The sequence below is a fragment of the Haliotis rufescens genome, unplaced genomic scaffold, assembly GCF_023055435.1.
Source record: "Haliotis rufescens isolate VD_foot unplaced genomic scaffold, xgHalRufe1.0.p SCAF_17, whole genome shotgun sequence".
Lineage (NCBI taxonomy): Eukaryota > Metazoa > Mollusca > Gastropoda > Lepetellida > Haliotidae > Haliotis > Haliotis rufescens.
This window is the reverse complement of record NW_025963857.1, coordinates 6,925,208-6,945,968: the sequence shown is the minus strand read 5'-3', so window position 1 is coordinate 6,945,968 and position 20,761 is coordinate 6,925,208. Positions and strand designations below refer to the sequence as shown.

General features: G+C 37.2%; 2 protein-coding genes across 3 annotated transcripts; one reads left to right on the top strand and one right to left on the bottom strand.

Annotated features, from left to right (window-relative positions):
* Nucleotides 1–1,053: 1,053 nt before the first annotated feature.
* On the bottom strand, nt 1,054–5,041 carry LOC124139563 (CCAAT/enhancer-binding protein gamma-like). Of its 2 annotated transcripts, none has more exons than XM_046506769.2 (2): nt 4,888–5,041; nt 1,054–2,188 (listed from the first exon to the last, which is right to left on the bottom strand). In XM_046506769.2, exon 2 carries the CDS (start codon nt 2,111–2,113, stop codon nt 1,733–1,735), a length of 381 nt encoding a protein of 126 aa, XP_046362725.1. In that variant the 5' UTR covers nt 2,114–2,188; nt 4,888–5,041; the 3' UTR covers nt 1,054–1,732. The 2 variants fall into 2 exon arrangements, with proteins under 2 accessions (XP_046362725.1, XP_046362817.1); XM_046506861.2 differs by having other exon boundaries at nt 4,927–5,029.
* Nucleotides 5,042–5,613: 572 nt separating this feature from the next.
* LOC124139682 (CCAAT/enhancer-binding protein beta-like) lies at nt 5,614–6,924 on the top strand. The gene is made up of 2 exons (XM_046506986.2): nt 5,614–5,858; nt 6,000–6,924. Exons 1-2 carry the CDS (start codon nt 5,810–5,812, stop codon nt 6,590–6,592), a joined length of 642 nt encoding a protein of 213 aa, XP_046362942.1. The 5' UTR covers nt 5,614–5,809; the 3' UTR covers nt 6,593–6,924.
* Nucleotides 6,925–20,761: the final 13,837 nt, after the last annotated feature.

Here is a 20,761-nt window from a genome sequence, read left to right as displayed (position 1 = left end):
TCATACCAAAAGACGTTAAAAAATGGTACTTGTTGTTACCCTGTCTGGCGCTCGGCATTAAGGGGCTAAAACAAGGACTCGTCGGCTCGGAGTCAGTATACTGTGTCTGAGTGGGGTATTCATGTTAAACTGCGGCATGGTATCTCAGTGTGCTAGCACAATAAATCGGCATCAGTCCGGACTAGTACAAGCAGCCACACACATACACGTGCATGCACGTCGCTATATAAGTGCAATAATCTTGGACGCGACGTTAAACCCCATTTCACCTCACCTCACCTCCTCCCAGTCGTGTACGGTAAGCGGGGATGGAGACATTCTCTGCCCCTGGATCCTTCGAAGACCCATCTAATAAATACTGCTATATGTGTGCAAAAATAGATGTCTTGTCTTGTCCACGCATATTTAAACTTGTCACATATAATCGATGATCTACTTACCAATAATTTGTCACTAAGTAACAATACATCGTGACCGAGCTCGATTTGTCTGGTTCCGGAACATAGTTTTAGCATAACCATTAAATATATCTGTTTGTTGTTTAACGCCGCACCACAGCAAAAGGACGGCGGTCTGTGAATAATCGAATCTGGACCAGACAATCCAGTGTTTGACATCACGAGCATCGATCTATGTAATCTGTGATGTTTCGAAACGTTTTGAAAACGTAACAAAAAACCCACTCATTTAGATGTTTTAAAGGTTTTTTGGAACGTTTTGTAACCATATTAAAAAAACGTTTTCAAAACTTCTTAAGAATGTTTATGTTAGCTGGACAGTGATTGACCTCATGAGCATAGATCTACGCTTTTGGGACACGACGACATGCACCAACCAAGTCTGCGAGCCTGACCACCGGATCCCGTTAGTCGACTCTCATGACAGATACGGTTGTCATCGGTTATCGTAACTCCCATATTTTAACATAGGCTTACAACAGTCTTAGCGCTAAGATCGCTTTGTGCAAATGAGCCCTGGATGTTCACGGGGATTGATCATTAAATAATCCATACTTCCTGAGTTACCATTCAACAAACTGAAGATGAACAGATGTAAATAAGAAAATGATTTATTTCACCGAATGATACACGATGATCATCATGACATTTCCATATGATACAAGGCAACAAGAAGTGTCGTGTTTCCGGGAACCCATTATTCCACTGTCACCGTCAGCAACTTGTGGTTAAAGAACAGCTTTCATAACTTGTTTTTGTTTCTTTGATGATATCTGATCGTGATACACGAAACATGGGAAACACGTTTCGGGTGGGGGCAAAATTACAGATGAACAATCTGAATTATGATCTGAATCTAAAACAAGATGGGGATGTCTACCGTCAAGGCCCATAAACTGTTTAATACATAAATAAAATAACAAGTATAAACAATAATTCAGTGAATCCTTGTTGTCCATGTGACAACATTCCTTACTTTCATTAAATCAATTTCGTACCCAATATTTTTAAAACATGAATGCAACTATCAGAGCAGTACCAAGACAATGAAAAGTTGCGATTACATCTCAAGGGTAATACAATACAATACAACGCACGACACAGTGTACAAATACCAGTAGAAGAATATCAGAAAACAGTGGTCCTTCCAAGTCATTCAATCATATGTACACATTCAACCAAAACTACACCCTATATTCTTCACAATGGACTCTCCCACCACCAGGATCTAGTACTGTGGGAGCTTCCTTGTTCAAGGAATAGGTGTGTCCATCTTATTCTTGCTTCACATCCATTGAATACTTATGATCGTTCTGAACTGCGTGGTTGCTAGCAACGTTGCAGTTCCCTTCGGCAACTGTACCCGCATGAGCTAAGAAAAGATCTTTGAGCACGCTGAGCTCCTTCGTGAGAATCTTGACTTTCTGTTCCAACTGCTCGTTCTCGTTTCTGAGGCGGGATACTTTCTCCATCGTCTCTTTCGCCTTGAACCGGCTCTTGTCACGGCTCTTCCTGACCGCAACGTTGTTGCGGTCACGTCGCTTGCGGTACTCCTCCGGCTTCTTCTCAGACTTCCTAGGGCGCTTGGTCTCATATTCCTCGTCATCTGTGCCCTCCATATCAGACGAGTTGAGCATTGAACGTTTGGGAGCCATTGTTGCCTGTTCTGAGTTCGCTGTTCTACTACTGCAGAGGTGGGGTACTATACTGATTGTAATGGAGGGCACAACCTGCGAATGAAAAAAAATGAAATATATTTAATTACTAAATTACATTCTATTACAATGGAATAATTTGAAAACATATTTATTCGCTGCGTTTGCATTTGTTAGAATATTACCTTTGTGTATACTGTGTGTACGGTAAATGGTTCGTTATCAGCAGAAAATATACATGGTTGTATCAAAATTTACTGATCAACAGTCAAACACGGCCATGGCCACCAGCGTTTTATGGTTGTGATATGTCATGATTACGATTCTAATATATACTTGTTGAATTCCAGTGAAAACATGGAATAGCATAAGATTGTGCCACCTTCTCTGCACCATAAGACCAAATAGCTGAAATAATCAGTTAGCACAAATTCTTGTATCCCCAGTACAAATATAGGTACCGATAGAACAAAGTCTCGTTGTGTCTCGCGTTAACATCCCTTTGTGAATCTTATGTTATAGATATGTGTTGGGGTTGGCTATCTCAACATATTTGTATCACGTATCTCACACTTTATGACCAGACTACTTATACACCAAAAAACATTGACATTATCGAATGTGGGTTGAGCTTAAGTTACGGTTATATACCTTAGCCCTTATATTTTTTATTAGTCCTAGTTGGTTTACAAACACCATCATAGATGAAGTACGATTGCGAATTGATACCAAAAGATATGTGTTGTTTTGGGTTAGAAAACCTTGATCTAATTATAAAACAGAGTGGTCCACAAAAAAACTGTCAAAAGCCACTTCTTTTTAATTTCAGGATTGAGTTGTTGGTCGGTACATTAAAAATATATATAGATCTAAGGTTATATATTAATATCCTCTGTATGCCTATAGCCAAATGATATGTAGTTATATTCACACCCAGACTGTTATACTGCATTTTAGACCTTACAACGCTGTTATCATTCTGTCTTAGTGTGCGAATAAGCTGCACAATCAAATGAAAAAAGAAAAGAAAAAGATATGATAGTTCGGTGAGCGTTAACAAATTTTTGGTTCGCGGACCGAGAGCAGTCTGCGAAAACTAGGCCAAGGGACGCCTCTGAATGGAGTTACTTCCCTTGGACTATAATACTATCGATCGAGGTTAACCACACAGAGAGCAATCGACATCTCTGCTCCTTGCTTCGCGATCTGCCAATTTGATACATAGCCTAGATTACACTGTAACATAACTGTTCTGATGTTCAAGTCCATTATTTTGGGTTATACTCAACCCCACCCACATTCACGATATGAATTCTGATCATAGTTCTTTCCTGTTCTCAAAAATATGTGGTGAAGTCCGGAGGACAGTTATTATGATCACATATAATATAAAATGAGTAATTCTGTACTCATTATTTCTCGATTTGTGCTTTTGTGTTCATAATTTTGTCTTAATTTATAAATATTATGAAATTTGATCTGTGGATTGTTTTCTTTGTCACTAACATCACGTGAATTGGTAATAAATAACAAAGAAAAATATCATTTTATATAACCATGCATCCTATGAAGAAAATTGATATTTACATTTTTGTGCATAGCAACGGATTCCTAAGTCTTATATATAGTAGGTCATCCCTTTTCATATATATATATATATATATAGAGAGAGAGAGAGAGAGAGAGAGAGAGAGAGAGAGAGAGAGAGAGAGAGAGAGAGAGAGAGAGAGAGAGGGAGGGAGAGAGAGAGAACATTAATATATTAAAATTGTATCTAAATGCTAATGTTAAAAAATACATAAAGGCAATATAATAATCTATGTTGATCACCCTGTCCATTGAGAAAACTGATAAAAGTTAAACATAAATTATGACACTGTTCCTAACGAATTAATATTTACAATTAACCACAATAACATACTCCATAAAACCTCTGAACATCTATCATTGTTTTAAACATGATCAAACTTACACTGACAATCTTAATAAACATGAACAGCGAAAACATCAAAATATGAATGATTATATATCATGAGAGGTGGCTTATGCCATTAGATGGTCAGGCTCGCTGACTTGGTAAAGTGGTTGTTGCATGTCATCATCTCCCATTTGTATAGATCTATGCTCATGATGTCAATCACAGGATTATCTGGTCCTGACATTAATGATAATAATCATCATTACAATTACAGCTACTTATTTTATGAAATTACCTAGAAAACAAAACGATGGCGATAATGAAAACAAAATACTTCATAATACTATATTCATGTACCATACCTTCATTGTTTACCATTTGAAACAAGAGTTACTAATGTTTATGTTTGTTTACGATAATGATTGGAAATTACTCTTACATGCATGTTGATAATTAGCAATTCATGTTAACATATGAAACAGTGAAGTCGGTCGGTGAAATTGCTGGCAATAAATGACACCGGCCGGTTTCCTTCCTTATCAGCTGGTGAATACACTCCAATATATCACGGTCAACGAACATGGCAAAATGACCTGCATGCATAACACATCGCACACATCGCTACAAGCAACACAATTTTGTCCCCGATCCCACGAAACGTGTTACAAAACCTACAGCATCACAGCTGACGACGTCGCAAGCTATATTCGTAGCATAGCGTAGTCTATACTGACGTGATCAATGCTTGACACAAACTCTGACATTTCGACAATGATGTGTGAGCAAGGGAGGAACGCTACGGGCTAGATAATGAACATCACAACATTAAAAACGATAAAATTGCTAGAATTCACACCTGTGCTAAACAAGCACTGCTTGAAAACGTCTGACCTACGGTAGATTGTCTAATTACTCCATTTCTTCGTCTTCTTCAACACAAACTGGTAAAATGTCGGAGGAGCTATCTAAATTTAGAAACCTGATGCAATCGTTTAGCTGGCCAATCAGATTCGAGTACCGCCTTTCTCCCGGTGTAGCTATGGGAATTTTCCACCGTTCAATGGTTTCACTGGTAAAAATTTCAATCGAAAACAACTGTTTAAAAAATACATGTTTCACTCAGATTATCTACAAATAAAATATGCAATGCAAATCAAGTATGGTTTAATTTAATAAACACCTGTAGAATTAAATTGCCACCCTATTGCGCAAGACTCTGAGGCGAGGGTTCCCTATGCACGTCACTGCTTGCTGCGAGCTCGCGTCATTTCTATATTTAGGCTCACTGGTAAAATTGGAAATTGACGTAAAGGGCTAAACTTAGCAATACGCGCACGGCTGGGGAATACTGTATCCTAGCGCGCAAAATATAGTTCGAAAGCCGGTAAGGGTAATTAATAAAATTTCAACCATGAAGTATACAAATAAGCGATCGCGTTATACTAATTAGATGTTTTTACTCATGCGTGTTGGTATACAACGAACTGTCAACTGCGTGAAATGTTTATGTGTTTTAACGGCGTATGAATTTGCATTCTTGGTGAAGTGGCTGCCGCTGTGTATAAAAGGCCCGTCAGGCAAACGTCACATCATTCAACGAATCTTACTCGCAGAGCAAATTTGACATCAAGGCTTAAGCTGATACTAAGAAGCTGTAGTTGACCACACGTGTTGTGTTGTCATTAACCGCCAAGATAGATTCCTTACACTCTGCCTTCCCGATTCCGTCTTTTACAGACGCATTCCCTGGATCACCATGTCCGAGCGTAGGAGAAATTATGGATACCCTCCAGATGTACGACACGCCTCTTATCGAAGCCAGTAAAGGTGAGGTTTCGAAAAACTGTGCAAGTGGTTTGACATTTGACGAAAAACTGTTGTTTGAGCTAGATCCAGCTCACGAACTATCTTTCGATATCTCAGCGTATCTGAATAATTCAACTGCAAATATTAACGTACTATCCTCAGATTCCGCCCTGGCTTCACAGCAACACGCCCAGGTCGTGAAAACAGAACTGACAAGTCCGGTACAAACGGACTTCGTGGCACTTGGACCAGCGTCTTCTACCGCATATCCGACAACTGTCTGTATGCCTGAGTTCGAGCAGCTAGCATCCGGATCGGAGGATTCCCAGAGCGTATGGGACCAGGCAATCAAGGCCGAGGACGCGGCTTACAGTGCCTGCAGTGAGACGACCACGTTCACATCCCTCACTAACTTGGCTTCACCAACTGTGTCATCCTCCAGTCAGATCGGAAGCCCCGGACCGGTTCGATCCCCAAGTGGGAAAGGGAGCTCCAGGAAACGTCAGTTACCTAAAGGCACTGAAGAGTATATAGAGAAGCGAGCAAGGAACAATATTGCTGTGAGGAAGTCCCGTGCTAAGGCGAAGGAAAAGCAGAAACAGACAGAAGGCCGGGTAAGCAACCTTGTTGGAGAGAACGAGAGACTGCAGAAGAAAGTTGATCTTTTGACCAAAGAACTGAACGTTTTGAAAGGCTTATTTATTAATGTTGGAGCTGCACTACCATCAAGCTTCGCCAAGCTTTTGGAGTCGTGACCCGAACCCCCGACATAGTGTTCTCGAACAAGGACTTGAGTATCGTTTCTGTGAATGTGACATTGCCGACTCCAAATCATCCTGTTGTGATCTAGGAACCCTTGTCTGTACTCCTGTGTGCTCATCTTGGCAACTTGACAACTTTGACAATGACATTTTTAGTTTCAAGTGTTCATTTCATTTTAGTGGATGTCGGATCTGTCCACATGACAAACCCATCGCCTGGATTTCTCATTTCATAGTGTATATTGTGCATTCTGAATTCATATATCATGTTGTCATTTTTACAATGTTATCACTATTAAATGTCAAATATTTAACAATCTCAAAAATTTGTCTGTTTTCAGTATTTGCTTGTTTGTGTATATTGGTACAATGTATTACAGTATTTGGTCTGAAGAGTTTCAATGAGAAATATCTATGCGTACACAACGAAAGATATATGAGTTTTCATATATTATCCGAATCTGCATTATGGCGATTTATTTTCTGTCCTATCTATCTAAATGTTAGCTTCAAGGCAGTACAATAATGGGGACCGAGGCTCACACGCCCCTCATGAGAGGTATTCTGTATATCCAGGTATATCAGATATCACTTACCTGCGACCACTGCACGGAGAATTCGCGGTATTTACACAGCCTTCTCTCAAGATACCTGGGTCTCTCGATCGCCATGACACCCGCCACCTGCGTTAGTTTCAGTGTTTGATTTGCTATCCGTGTTTTGGAACGAATGATTGGTGGGAAAAGATGCACACAGCATAGCAACACGTAAACTGTATCTAGTTAGATGACCTGACGTCCCCCTTCCAGCAAATATCCCCCTTAGTAACATACACGACCGGAACATGCACATATATTCGATCGACACTTGCACGACCACAGCTTTTATCCCAGAAATCTATTCGACAACGCCACCATAGTGCTCCCAGAACGAGTACTGTGTCGCTATCGCTAATACAGCACTCGAGAGCGATATATGGTTTAGAAACATCAACACATACAATATGGCTAACATAGTGTGTACATGGTTAACGAGGATGCGAAAAAGAGAGGAAATTGATGTGACAAGGACTGCTGCACACCGAACATCCTCTCACACCACCCCACCCTCCTAACCCACCCCCTCCTAACCCACCCCCAAAACCCCTCCAGCCCATCCTACCAACATGCTTCAACTAAGAACTCCGCCACACGCATAGAGAAACTGTTCGGACGTTTATACAACGATAATTCAATAACCACTGCCTCACAATCAATATAGAGACTGATCAGTACGGAATTCTTGCCATTTGAGCAGCAATGAATTCCATTTGATCGTCCATTTGTATGCGAATCCGTTCCTGCTGCAATTTGAGCGAATGTAGCTGTGAATTAAACATGTATGTGTACATTCCAACAACTAGATTTAAACATTTAAACAGAATAGACTGGGATATACTTGTTAAAGCATCGTGTGTACATATATATAATATATAGATGAATATAGTATAATACATTATGTGTACACTAGGGGAAAATGTGCTTCTGTCACTCGAGCAATTAAACTAAGTGACTTGTTTTAAATATGTCATTCATAATATACAGTTTTAGAACACGTCTCTATAAAAAAGGATACTCCTGAAATATTCCACTAGAATTCCACTCCAATAAAGAACACTGTCGGTCAATACACAATGCTGCTTAAAAACATATTCATTAATATAAACAAAATGAAACAGAACCCAAACCACGTGACGTGCTCCTTGGATCAGTGTTTACGGGACAGGCCATAGTAACGGCATATACACCACTCTTTATAAACGAGCTTAGGAAATTTCCTAAAGCTAGTATTGCTTCATCGTGAAGTTCGACTTTGGGAGGTTGAATTGAGTAAAAGAATGAATCATCTCTTTCACAACCCTTTACACTGCCTCCTCCACCAGTGAGGAAATTTCCACCACCATCATCAGAATATGCGCGTTCCGTTTCCAAGGGAACGCAATTGTCACCACAATACACATCTTATTTTAAAATAATATTTATTTTATTCTACGGAAACTAAAACGACGAAAATAAACTACATTAATAAATAAACAGTGTCTGCTGCACATATCTACATTAAAATCATTTGATCAACATTGAAGATTATTTTATCTGTATACACATGGTGAATATATTTGTAGTTTTTATTTTGATAACCCTTATCTTTAAATATATCCAAATGCTTCTTTTTCAATCATATAATTGGGTTGAAATAATAATTATTATAAAATAGCAATGAAATATATTTTTAGAACCTGACAAAATATCAACAGATATTATGGTGGATGTTTTCTTACCACAGATAGGGATTGAAGCAAATTCAGGGTTTGATACAGAATACATCAATTATTTAAAAAATATATACACAAACGTTGAATATCTTTTACACAGTAGGATTAACGGTATACTGGTGCTGGTGTGAAAAGAATAATATGATTGAAATTTAATATCAAATAAGAAAGCAAACTACAAAAACAAAAATAAAACATTTAGAATATTTGACATTGTAACCCCACCCCCACCCCAACATAAAATAAAAAAATACGAGTAAAGTTCGACATAATACAAGGTGACATTTAATTTTGAAATTGTAAGAAGATGCTTACAGAGTTAAATTTTATAACATTTAAAATAAAAAAATGGGAAGTTTAGATTGTGAGTGGAAACAGTTCGGCCTTGACCCCCTTTAAAGAATGTCCACACCCAGACCCTACCCCGTGCACCCTTCCCTTGTTTCGCAATAGTGTTTTAAAGTCCCTATCGTCTTCAGTTCTGGTATGTACTTTCCCACAGTGATTCATTATCATGCTGTATCCCTCACTGAGATTTGCAAATATTTCGTAATAAAGATATTGGGAAATTGAATGAAAATTCGAAAGATATTCTACGTCGGAAAATAACTCACTACTGCTCGCACCCCGAGAGGGACACACGTGAGTTAATCGTTATGATATTGTTGGACCAGTAATTGGATTATATACCTGTAAGGTAAGGCAAACTAAGCATACTTTCAATATACAATGACGTCATTGTCCTAACGGGGTCTTATTTCATGGGCATCCTTATACAGTGAAACCTCGTTATTCCGGACCCCCTTCTTTCCAAACGATGTTTGGGGGAACAGATTGTTTACAGTACAATATTTCTGGAAACGGCTGTGTTCGTATTAACGGGATTCACTGAATACAAAAACCTTGGTAAACAAACATCTGAATTTCTAAATGCATGTGTATCATAATGTGTTTTGGGGTTAAAAAATGGTATGACGATAATACAACCTTCAGGTTTCAACCACAAGTTTCATTTTGAAATGTACAGTACTTTTATGACATTTAAAACGTTTTACCGGATTGGAATGTTAAAGCATGTCAAATCTGTTTGAAATTTTGTTAATCAATTTGTTCAGTACAAGAGGAATGCACTCAGTTCTTATGTTAACGTATACGTCTGCGTATGTATGTTAGTTAAAGTATATATCATTTATGATTATTCTTATGGTTATATCATCGATATTGCTTGTGAGCATGTACTTGTGGTTTAGTAGGTTTATCAAAACATTATTAAGTCATATCTAAATTGTAAACATTTGTTTAAGATGTGTGCAATCATACTCAAAACGTTAAACCTAACGATCTCGGCAAAGTAAATATATGAAAAGGGACCCTTTTAGTCTACTAACACTTTTAAGTTTTACTCTGAGAAGTATTTAAAGAATTCATATTATTGCCAACTAGGACCTTTCCTTTCTTGAACTTTCATATTTTGGATAGAGGCACCGAGTCAAGAGGTGCACAGAAAATGTGTGAAAAGGGACGGTTTAGAGATTTTCAATGTGCACTAGTTTAATTTTTGTAACATGAGCAAATCCAGAGTTCATTTTACTGGGATATTTTCAAGTTTATAATCATAGTTGTCAGACATTTGAACAGTTCAATGACATTTCAAATATATGTCTTTACTTTCCCCAACTTTAAAATGTATTAATATGAGTTGGCCCAAAGTCGCTCATCACTAGACTGCATGAGGTGTATATTGTCAAAGGTACTAATATTTAAGCAAAACTTTATCAGTAAGAACAACGCTGTCGGAGGTCTGGGTTATAACTAATGTATGCAATCACTGGTTTGTCTGGTCCAGACTCTACTATCTACAGTCCACTATCACGCAGTTGGAATATTGCTGAATGCGGCATTAAAAAAACACACACAAAAAAACAGCAAGAACAATTCATTTGTTACTGAACACCCAGTGCGCCGCCATATTGAAACCCGAGGTGACAAATTTCAACGCGCGGCCGAACAATGTATACCGATAGTTTTACCATCCGCTACGCCCTCCCACACCAACTGTAACGTTGCCTACGCCATGGAATCAATCCTGTCTGTGGAATACCATGTACACAGATAGAGAAAAGGTCAAGTGCAGAATTACTACATTTCTGGCCTAATACACCTTCATTGAAACACGGGCTTGGATCTGTGGCCGATGTAAAGGTCATGCAATGGAATACACCAATACAATATGGCACACTATGTCACACTATGTCACACTATGTCACAACAGTCGTAGTCTCACATATGTGTAGCATGTATATGTTCGAAAAACAAACAAAAGCTAACAATATATATTAGATATTCTTCCACATTGCCCGAAACATTGAATTATAACCGTATTTTTATGTACATGTAGTGGTCTTCGGCGATAATGATGATGATTATATGTTAATGTCGCACCCGCTGGGATATGGCTGGGATATTAATGAAAGCAGGCGCAAAACCTCACTCACTCACTCACTCACTCACTCACTCACTCAAACACTCACTCACTCAAACACATCATGATCAAATAACCATTTCTTGTTTGTTTCATTATTAGCCACCATCAAACATGGGTATATACTTTCTTTTACCCGGTAGTTTATATGTCTGTCACCGAGGCTTACCCGCTGAGATATTTATCAATGGAAGAATTAGTATAATGATAGGGCGCAAAAAACATTTCTCTACTCGATTAAAAATAAGGGCATTCCAAGAAAAAAATAAACTCATCATCAATAGAACGTGTATTACAGTTTGTACACATCATCATCATGTTAAATAACCTTTCATAACTCGCCGACTTATAGTTGATGCACATCATCGTGTCCAAATAGCTAAGACCGTGGCGCATGATGTCAATCACTGGATTGTCTGGTCCTGACTCGATTATTTACAGACAGCGGTCATAATGCTGGAAAATTGCTGAGTGCAGCGTTAAACAACAAACAAACTACAATTACGACGGTACCATCCAGGTTACACATAATAATCAACATATTCAAGCTTTTCCCCCCCTTGAAATCTTAGTCCTGTCAACACATTTGGCCACATAGCACGCCAAACACATAACATGTTCAAACATGCAATTTCACGCTATTTCATAATCTTGATGGGATATTCTTATCTGCATGGCAATTTACAAAGTTACGACAACATAGCATTTATTCCTTACACATAATCAATACAGTTATAGAAGACTAGGGAACAAACCACATGTATATTACATTGAATATTTGTTAACCGTCGCATTACATATACTACTACTGCTGTAGTCGACGTATTACGTCCCCATGCGCCAATAAGAGCTTCACATCGTTTGAAAAACAAAATTAGTATATATTAATAATTATGAAACGTCAACGCCAGAAAATAAACAGTCTCAAACACGAATTAGTTTTTATTATATTGATATTTATCCTATGTGTATCATATTCGGAAGCTTAACCTCGTTCAAACGAAGTGGAATAATAGACCAGTCGTTGAAAGTCTTAATGCGTCGATATTAACTCCATGGATAATGTGTAAAACCATTTTCTCCCACCAAGATATTGCCAAATTATTGTTAAAACACAACTCTCTCACCATTACCTTGACCATTATTTTAAATTACAATCATTTATTTAAATGAAATAACATTCCTTAATATGTTTAACGCGCAATGAAATTAAATCGACTGTTCATTTCTTAACATTTCTAAGGCTCCTATGACATCAGCGTTAACGTCAGTATGTCAGTGCAGAAAATTCATGCGTTTTTCACGACTTCAATTTCCTCCAGAACAAATGTCACAATAGGATATATTATATCTGCCGCATCATTTCATTGTGTACAACTTAAATACGAGGGAAGGATAAAAACTCGTTTCATTAGGGATGACGACATGTGGATGCTTGTGGAATGGATGCAAAACACATCGCATAGCAAAAATACATTATATAGGGTTTCAAGTCTTATGCTGGCCCTGACCCAGTATAACTATTCAATAAATGTGAGATGTAAACGAACACGTTGGAAAGTGTCAATGTTTGTTTGTTTGTTTGTTTGATCGTATTTTAACATCGCACTCAGCAATAATCCGGCTTTAAGGCGTCGGTCTGTAAATTATCGAGTCTGGACCAGACAATCCAGTGATTCAGATCATGAGCAACGATCTACGCATTTGGCATATGATGACATGCATCAACCAAGTCAGCGAGCCTGACCACCCGATCCCGCTAGTCGCCTCTTACGACAAGCATAGTCGCCTTTTACGACAAGCATGGGTTGCTGAAGACCTATTCCACCCTGGATCTTCATATGTGGAAAGTTTAAAAAATAAGCAGGCCACTAAATGAATGTAAATTAATTTGTCGTCGGCGGTTTACAAACATAACTTGAAAAGGTAATTTAATTTAATTAGGAATTTCGTTAGCAACTATGCCTACGCATGGTGAAAATCAGCTTACCAGTAGTTCGCTATGTTATATGTATACCCGTACAACCAGCACACGTGTTGAAACTATATGCTTTTTTTTATCGCTGATTCGGGACAATTTCAAATGCCATTGGGTGTCATGAACTTTACAAAATTAAAATATATGGAAAGCACAGATTCACGTTACTTCGCTCATCAATTTATGCGATTACAGCGACAGTAACAACATGAGGTATACGGAGATACGCAGTGCATGTTAAGTGACGACCAACTTGTTCCAATGTTGAACAAATAATGAACTTTAAGCATCTTTGGTTAATATACCATATTCGGATGTGAAAAAAAATAGAAGAAATGTTTCTTATATCCAATGACATTAATGAGACATAAATACATTTCAACTTACGCCAAGTTCAGTACCAGTATAAAAAAAACCCGTTAGGGATCATTAATATATTTTGGGATATTTTTATGCAAATTTGTGTTCTGTCTTCATTACAAAAATATGTCCCAAAATATACAGGATCCCTAACCTTTTGGGTCAGTATTAATAACACATTCTACTTTACAAAGTACGCTCGCGAATTCCCTCCTACGCCTCAAATTATCGTATTAGGATTTGCTACAACTATGTGAAGGCCCATTAAATGCTATTACCAGTCATCTCCCGTCTGTGACGGGCATGGAACATTTTACAAGCAGCATATATAATCACTGGCGCTTGTTAAGTGTACTCAATAGCACATGCATAATAAATAAACGCGACAACAGAATTTCCATTTTTATGAGAAATATGTGCTAAAAGCAGAGTTCGTCGTTCGATTCCGACTTAGTGTTTGTGAATAACTATGAAATAGTGATGATACCAGACGTTCGCGAAGATGTGAGCGTATCCTGCCCCACCGGAGACACCCGTTACAAATCTCATCAGGATTAAGTATAGAGACATGTTTATGGCTGTCATGGATCTTTTTACAAGGGAAATATATAGCCATGGGCCCTTATTAGGTGGAGGCAATAGCACCTACATCGCACATCACATTAGGATAATGTGCAGAGACTCAGCATGTTTTGGTCGTGTGTTTTTTCAGGTGAACAATTGACTTGTCTTTGCATGTGTTTGTGACGAATGCCACCGGTGGGGCGGGATACGCTCGGCTTTTCGCGAACACCTGGTATCATTACTATTTGAGAGTGATTCATAAACACATGACTCATGATATAGTCGGAATTGTACAATCGACACTGCTTTATGCAGAGATTTTTATTGGATCTTTAGGTAGTCATCGATCCACGCAATTGGGATACGATGACATGCATCAATCAAGTCAGCGAGCCTGACCACCCAGTTCCGTTAGTCGCCTCTTACGACAAGCATAGTCGCCTTTTACGACAAGCATAGGTTGCTGAAGACCTATTCTACCCCGGATCTTCACGGGTCGTATCGTATGACATGCATATTTATATGAATACGGTAGTCCTTGAGGCCATATATATACTTTGTTAACCGTAGTTCGTGACAAGCGGAGTAAGCAGTTAGATCAAATACAGTGCCTAAACCAGACCAAGAACTTACTTCGTCTTATACTGTTAAATAAAACACCAAAACCAGCGAATAACCAGTCTCGATTATCTGCCAAACAGATTCCATTGAGCGTAAAAGCAAAATAGCGGTGAAAGTTATATGAATGGATCACTGTAATTCAGTGATGACACCAGGTGTATATATCGAATCAAAGGAATTCTAGTCATTATACTACGCTAAAGTGTCTTCAGTATTCAGTGCCGTCTATTTCCAGTAGTGGTCATTGTGGTAATTCGTACCATAGGAAAACGTGAATGGTCATATTGCGATCAAATCTGTCGGTATTATGACGAGCATAGCCATTCATAATTGGCAGTATATATCATTCAATGGTAGGCGTAGCATTGTGCAGCGAGGTGTAAAAGGTGAATGCGTCATTCAATAACAATGTCTAACTGAATGTCACAGAAACATGTGCGCATTGACGGAGGGTCTTGAAGACTGTGTACGTGTTGGCCTTACAGTGCAAAACGCCGACGACAGCGTTGAAAAATTCAATGACAATATAATCAAATGAAATTTAAAAAAAAATATGAATACATGAATATGTATTTGGCGACACATTTATCTGTGCCTAAGTGAGTGAGTGTGGTTTTATGTCGCTATTAGCCATTTTCAAGCCATGCATCCACTTAATGCCGATCGCCAGGCAGGATAAACGCCTTTTTGTATGACACGGGCGGGTATCTAATCTGTCATACAGACCCTGAAACATAAATTCAATACAGCCAATGCAAGTCTATAAAGTTTGGCAAGTCTAGATTACTGCAGTATGAAAATGAATAAAGTCTCTGTGCTCCTTTTTGTTAAGATAAGTAACTACATTATATTAACTATAATTTAACAACTGTTATTTTATGTAATATATGTTCATTTCAGAAAGTATACATGTAGTTGTAGATGGTACAGAATCATTTGAAAATGGGGTTTCCGTACTAACGAGGTGTCACTGTATTTATTGGTGTGCGTGTATGAAAGTGTGATCTGTCGCGATGAAATAGATTTAATTCACTGTTACTTTAGTACCGTATTGAGGATCCTCGTTAAAAGAACTTGTTTTTGCAGCATTGGGAATATGTCAAACATTGAGAATGTTAAATCCGATAAAATACATATGTCTCCTGTCTTTGGTAGGGTGATACAGTCTGACCCCCAGACCGCATCCCACCCCACGCATCCCCCTCAAGCCCTTGAATACATTACCAGTTCTTTAATGTCAGAAAATGACTTCTTCTTTTGACTGACCTACAATTATGAATGTGTTAGAATATGAGGTCACTTAATGTTTTGTATCCTACTAAACGACCGGGCAAAAGAAGGTATATACTTCAAAATTGGATTTGACCTAACCGTTACAAACGTTATTAAAACGTTACTATGCTACACTGCAAACTTAAGGTCCAAAACACAACTATGATACCCTTAACAAATACGTCACCATCGAATAACCATTCCATGTTTGCATTTCATTTTAACAACCACCCAACATGGGTGTGTACTTTCTTTTGCCCAAGAGTTTATATCTTATGGTGTGTCGTCGTTTTTGTCATTGAATTGAGTGTCCATGTGCTATGATGTGACATGACGCGATATGATGTTATATGGCGTGGTGTGACGTGATATGATGTGATATGACGTGATATGATGTGCTATGATGTGACATGACGTGATATGACGTGACATGACGTGATATAACGTGATGTACTTGCACCGGGAATGTTTTGCTTGTGTTGTGAATCATATCCTTCGCCCCCTTCACGCAGTCATTCTTTATTCATTTTAGTATTATTCCTTACCAGCATGATTTTATTTCATTTCAGATATATTTATAGTATTGTTAAAACGTTATTCATGAATCAATATTGATTTTCAGAAATATTTATAGTATTGTTAAAACGTTATTCGTGAATCAATATTGATTTTCAGATATATTTATGGTATTTTTAAAACGTTATTCATGAATCAATATTGATTTTCAGACATATTTATAGTATTGTTAAAACGATATCCATGAATCAATATTGATTTTCAGAAATATTTATAGTATTGTTAAAACGTTATTCATGAATCAATATTGATTTTCAGACATATTTATAGTATTGTTAAAACGTTATTCATGAATCAATATTGATTTTCAGAATTATTTATAGTATTGTTAAAACGTTATTCATGAATCAATATTGATTTTCAGACATATTTATAGTATTATTAACAGGTTATTCATGAATCAATTTTGATTTTCAGATATATTTATAGTATTGATAAAACGTTTTTCTTGAATCAATAGTGATTTTCAGAAATATTCTTAGTATTGTTAAAACATTATTCATGAATCAGTTTTGCTTTTCAGATATATTTAAAGTATTGTTTAAACGTTATTCATGAATCAATATTGATTTTCAGAAATATTCATATTATTGTTAAAACGTTATTTATGATTCAATGTTGATTTTCAGAATTATTTGATATTATTGTTACAAAATATACATGTAATTGATCAGTTTCGATTTTTGTATATCGTGACATATATTTGGTAAGTGCAGCGTCGTCCGTTATAACCAAGATATATTCTATCAGTTTCTAGTATCGTTCACATGTTGCATTATGTTTTTGATGAATTGAGTGTTGTTCGTGTATATCATGATGAATTTCACCAGTTTGATGTCTTTCATATTTTCATTAGTTTAGTGTCACGTATGAATATCGAAATGCATTTGCTCAGTTTAGTGTTGTCTCTTTATATCATGCTATATTGGATCAGTTTTGTCTCGTTGATGTATATCATGATGTATTTGGTCAGTTGGGATCGGCCATGTATATCATGATATATTGGATCAGTTTTGTATCGTTATTTGAACACGTATATATGATGCTATTTTGTATCAGTTTTAGTGTCGTATCATGCTGTTATGTATCCACTTTCAGAACAATTGCTACTTAATGCGATCAGATTATATTGTTGGCGTTATTTTAAAACAAAAAACAAAATTGTTCTGGAATTACTTTCTGCCATTCTCCATGTGTCATGACTGTTTTGTTTTCAGATGCACTAATTCATTAATGTATGCCATGGTTATATAAAACTATATATTATATATACATTTGTATATATGTTCGCATATGATTTGAATCCTAAGCAAAGTTAGATTCAAGTTATGATTAGTATGAAATCGTGCAACTGTCCGTTTGTGGGACAACTTATACATTTTAGTTTAACGATAACTCTGTTCTTTTCAGCATATACATATCTGTCAGTAATTCCAATGTATTAACTGACGTATTATTGTTTTATACATTGCATTATCAGTGTTTGATGAAGTTAAACTAATGAGACATATACTCCCGGGCAAAAGAAACTATACACCTATATTTCATGTCAAGGTAGACACAATTTTATAGATAACAACTTCTTTGATACTGTAAAATGCGACGTTTCGGTATAGATCCTTATACCGTTGTGAAGCAGGACTGAATGAGGGACATAGTACAGTAGGTGGAGGATTAACAGTAGAGGATTGACAGTAACAACAATAGCATACATGAGTGGGATAACATAGATAGGTGTTGACAACAAAGGGATGATACTGTCACATGATGGTGGAACACATAGGTGGAAGCCAATGGAACATGAAGCCAAATAGCCAGGGTCTTGAGGGAGTTGGAGCTGGTGAAGTGGGTGTCGATGTAGGCTTGCTGTTTGAGGAAGCGCTGATGATGTGGGAGGCTTTTCCTATGAACGAGAGGGCGCTGATTCGGGTTTAAGGGTCGCAGGTCTGTGGCTAAAAAGGAAACAAACAAGAATGGTTATTCGACGCTGATGTATTTGGTATTATAGTCGTGTTTTGGACCTTAAGGTTGTTATGTTTTCAGCCTAGAAACTTATTGATAACGTTTGTAATGTTTTATCGAATCAAATTTTCAAGTTTATTCTTTTTTTTTGCTCGATAGTTTATATGTGTTTATAGCCTAGTGATTAACAACACCGAAAACACTTTGCTGTCTGACAATGTGACAATATGGGAAACATGCTTCAAGCAAAGTAGATCCTTACTACCTCACTCACTTTGGAAAATAACTACACACTGAACTAGCTTCGTTCTGTGTTCATGACTGACGTGACCGTGCTGTACGTACGTGTACTGCCAACTATAGTATTTCATGAATGGCCTTTAGAGCCTACTTATTGTATTCCCACAACAATGCCTTGCATGTGTTGATGTCCTTACTGGGAAGATTCCTTTCTTCAAACGTCCAGTGTCCTCGTCATGTTATATACAATGTGTCTGTGCACGCACAGTGACACACCCACACATGCATTCACATATGCAGGCAGACACGAATGCATATATATGCACGCATAAACAAAATGAAACCAAACGAGTTTTAAATGAGATTCTTACAATAATTTGCTTGAATGAAATTAAAAGTTCAATCAGGTTTACATCACCGGGCTACAGGAACGCTCTTGTGTCCATTGCCCATGGGTCCTCACAGAGGTTGCATTCAGTGCATAACTTCATAATTATAATGAGATGCAATGTTTGGGAAATAAAATAGACGTAATCTAACAGTGAGTGAGTGAGTGAGTATGGTTTTACGCCGCGTTAAGCAATATTCCAGCAATATCACGGCGGGTGACACCAGAAATGGGCTTCACACATTGTACCGGGTCTTCGGTGTGACGAGCGAACGCTTTAACCACTAGGCTACCCGACCGCCCTTCGTAATTTAACAATGTATGATACAGGCAGTATTTGAATGAACGGTTAGAGAAATTATGAATGGTAACTTTGACAGACATGATGCAATTTGACTAAAAGAACCTTACTCGACAAAGAGGAAGTTAAATTTGCTGCAGTATTCGGAGAGGAAATCATTCAACGCAGAATTCGTAAACTAAAGTTGCATTCGACAAATTGTAATAATGTTTGTATTTTTCATATTTTGTCATGACGAATAGTTAAATCGCTGGTAGAATGCATGGCCATTGTTAAAAGGAGCCTGTATGAACTGCTAAATGGAGTATACCTTTCAAATAATTCCCTATTAATGTAATACCATTTTATGTTTTGCAGAAAAAGTCAACTTGTAGAGTATGAAGTGTGGAATGTTTTGAAAAATGAATAAGGTAGGAACCATGCGAGAAACTGACAAGTACATACAGTATGTAGCTGATACGTGGTTGTAAGCTGACTGTGACTATATGATAGTGATTCAAAAACACCTGCTTATGATATCGTTTGAATTGTACAATGGACTTGTATAATTATTGTGAAAAAAGGTCGCCATGCAAATGTAATTATCTAAAACTACCACTTTTGCAAGGTTAATCAGAGTTCTTGAAGTTACCATGTTTAATTTGTTGGAGTTCAACAAATTGTTCAAACCAAGGCCAAACTTGACATGATTGAGTTTATCATCAGAACATTTACAAATATATTATAGAGATAATATTTCAAAGACGATAAGTAAAAAAACAAACCTCTGTAAGTAGAGCTCTGGTAAAAAAATGACCATCTATCGCTAAAGCACAGATGTTTACTGTTAGCTTGTGTTGATATTTTAAAAACTAGATCACACATTATTGATTTAATTCAATTGTGTATCAAGAGGGACTTTTGTAATTGTTGTTGTAAAAACAACAAATTACAGTATAAATTAACCGTTTATAGAATGATGCGTAATAGCAATAGCTATACAATTATTACCTAAAAAACAATCCTACTTTGAACAACAGATGATCCACATAAAAACGGGGTATACAGCTCAGCCTTGTTATACTAATGCCATACTTTAAATGATTACTTGTCGCATGCTATTCTATAT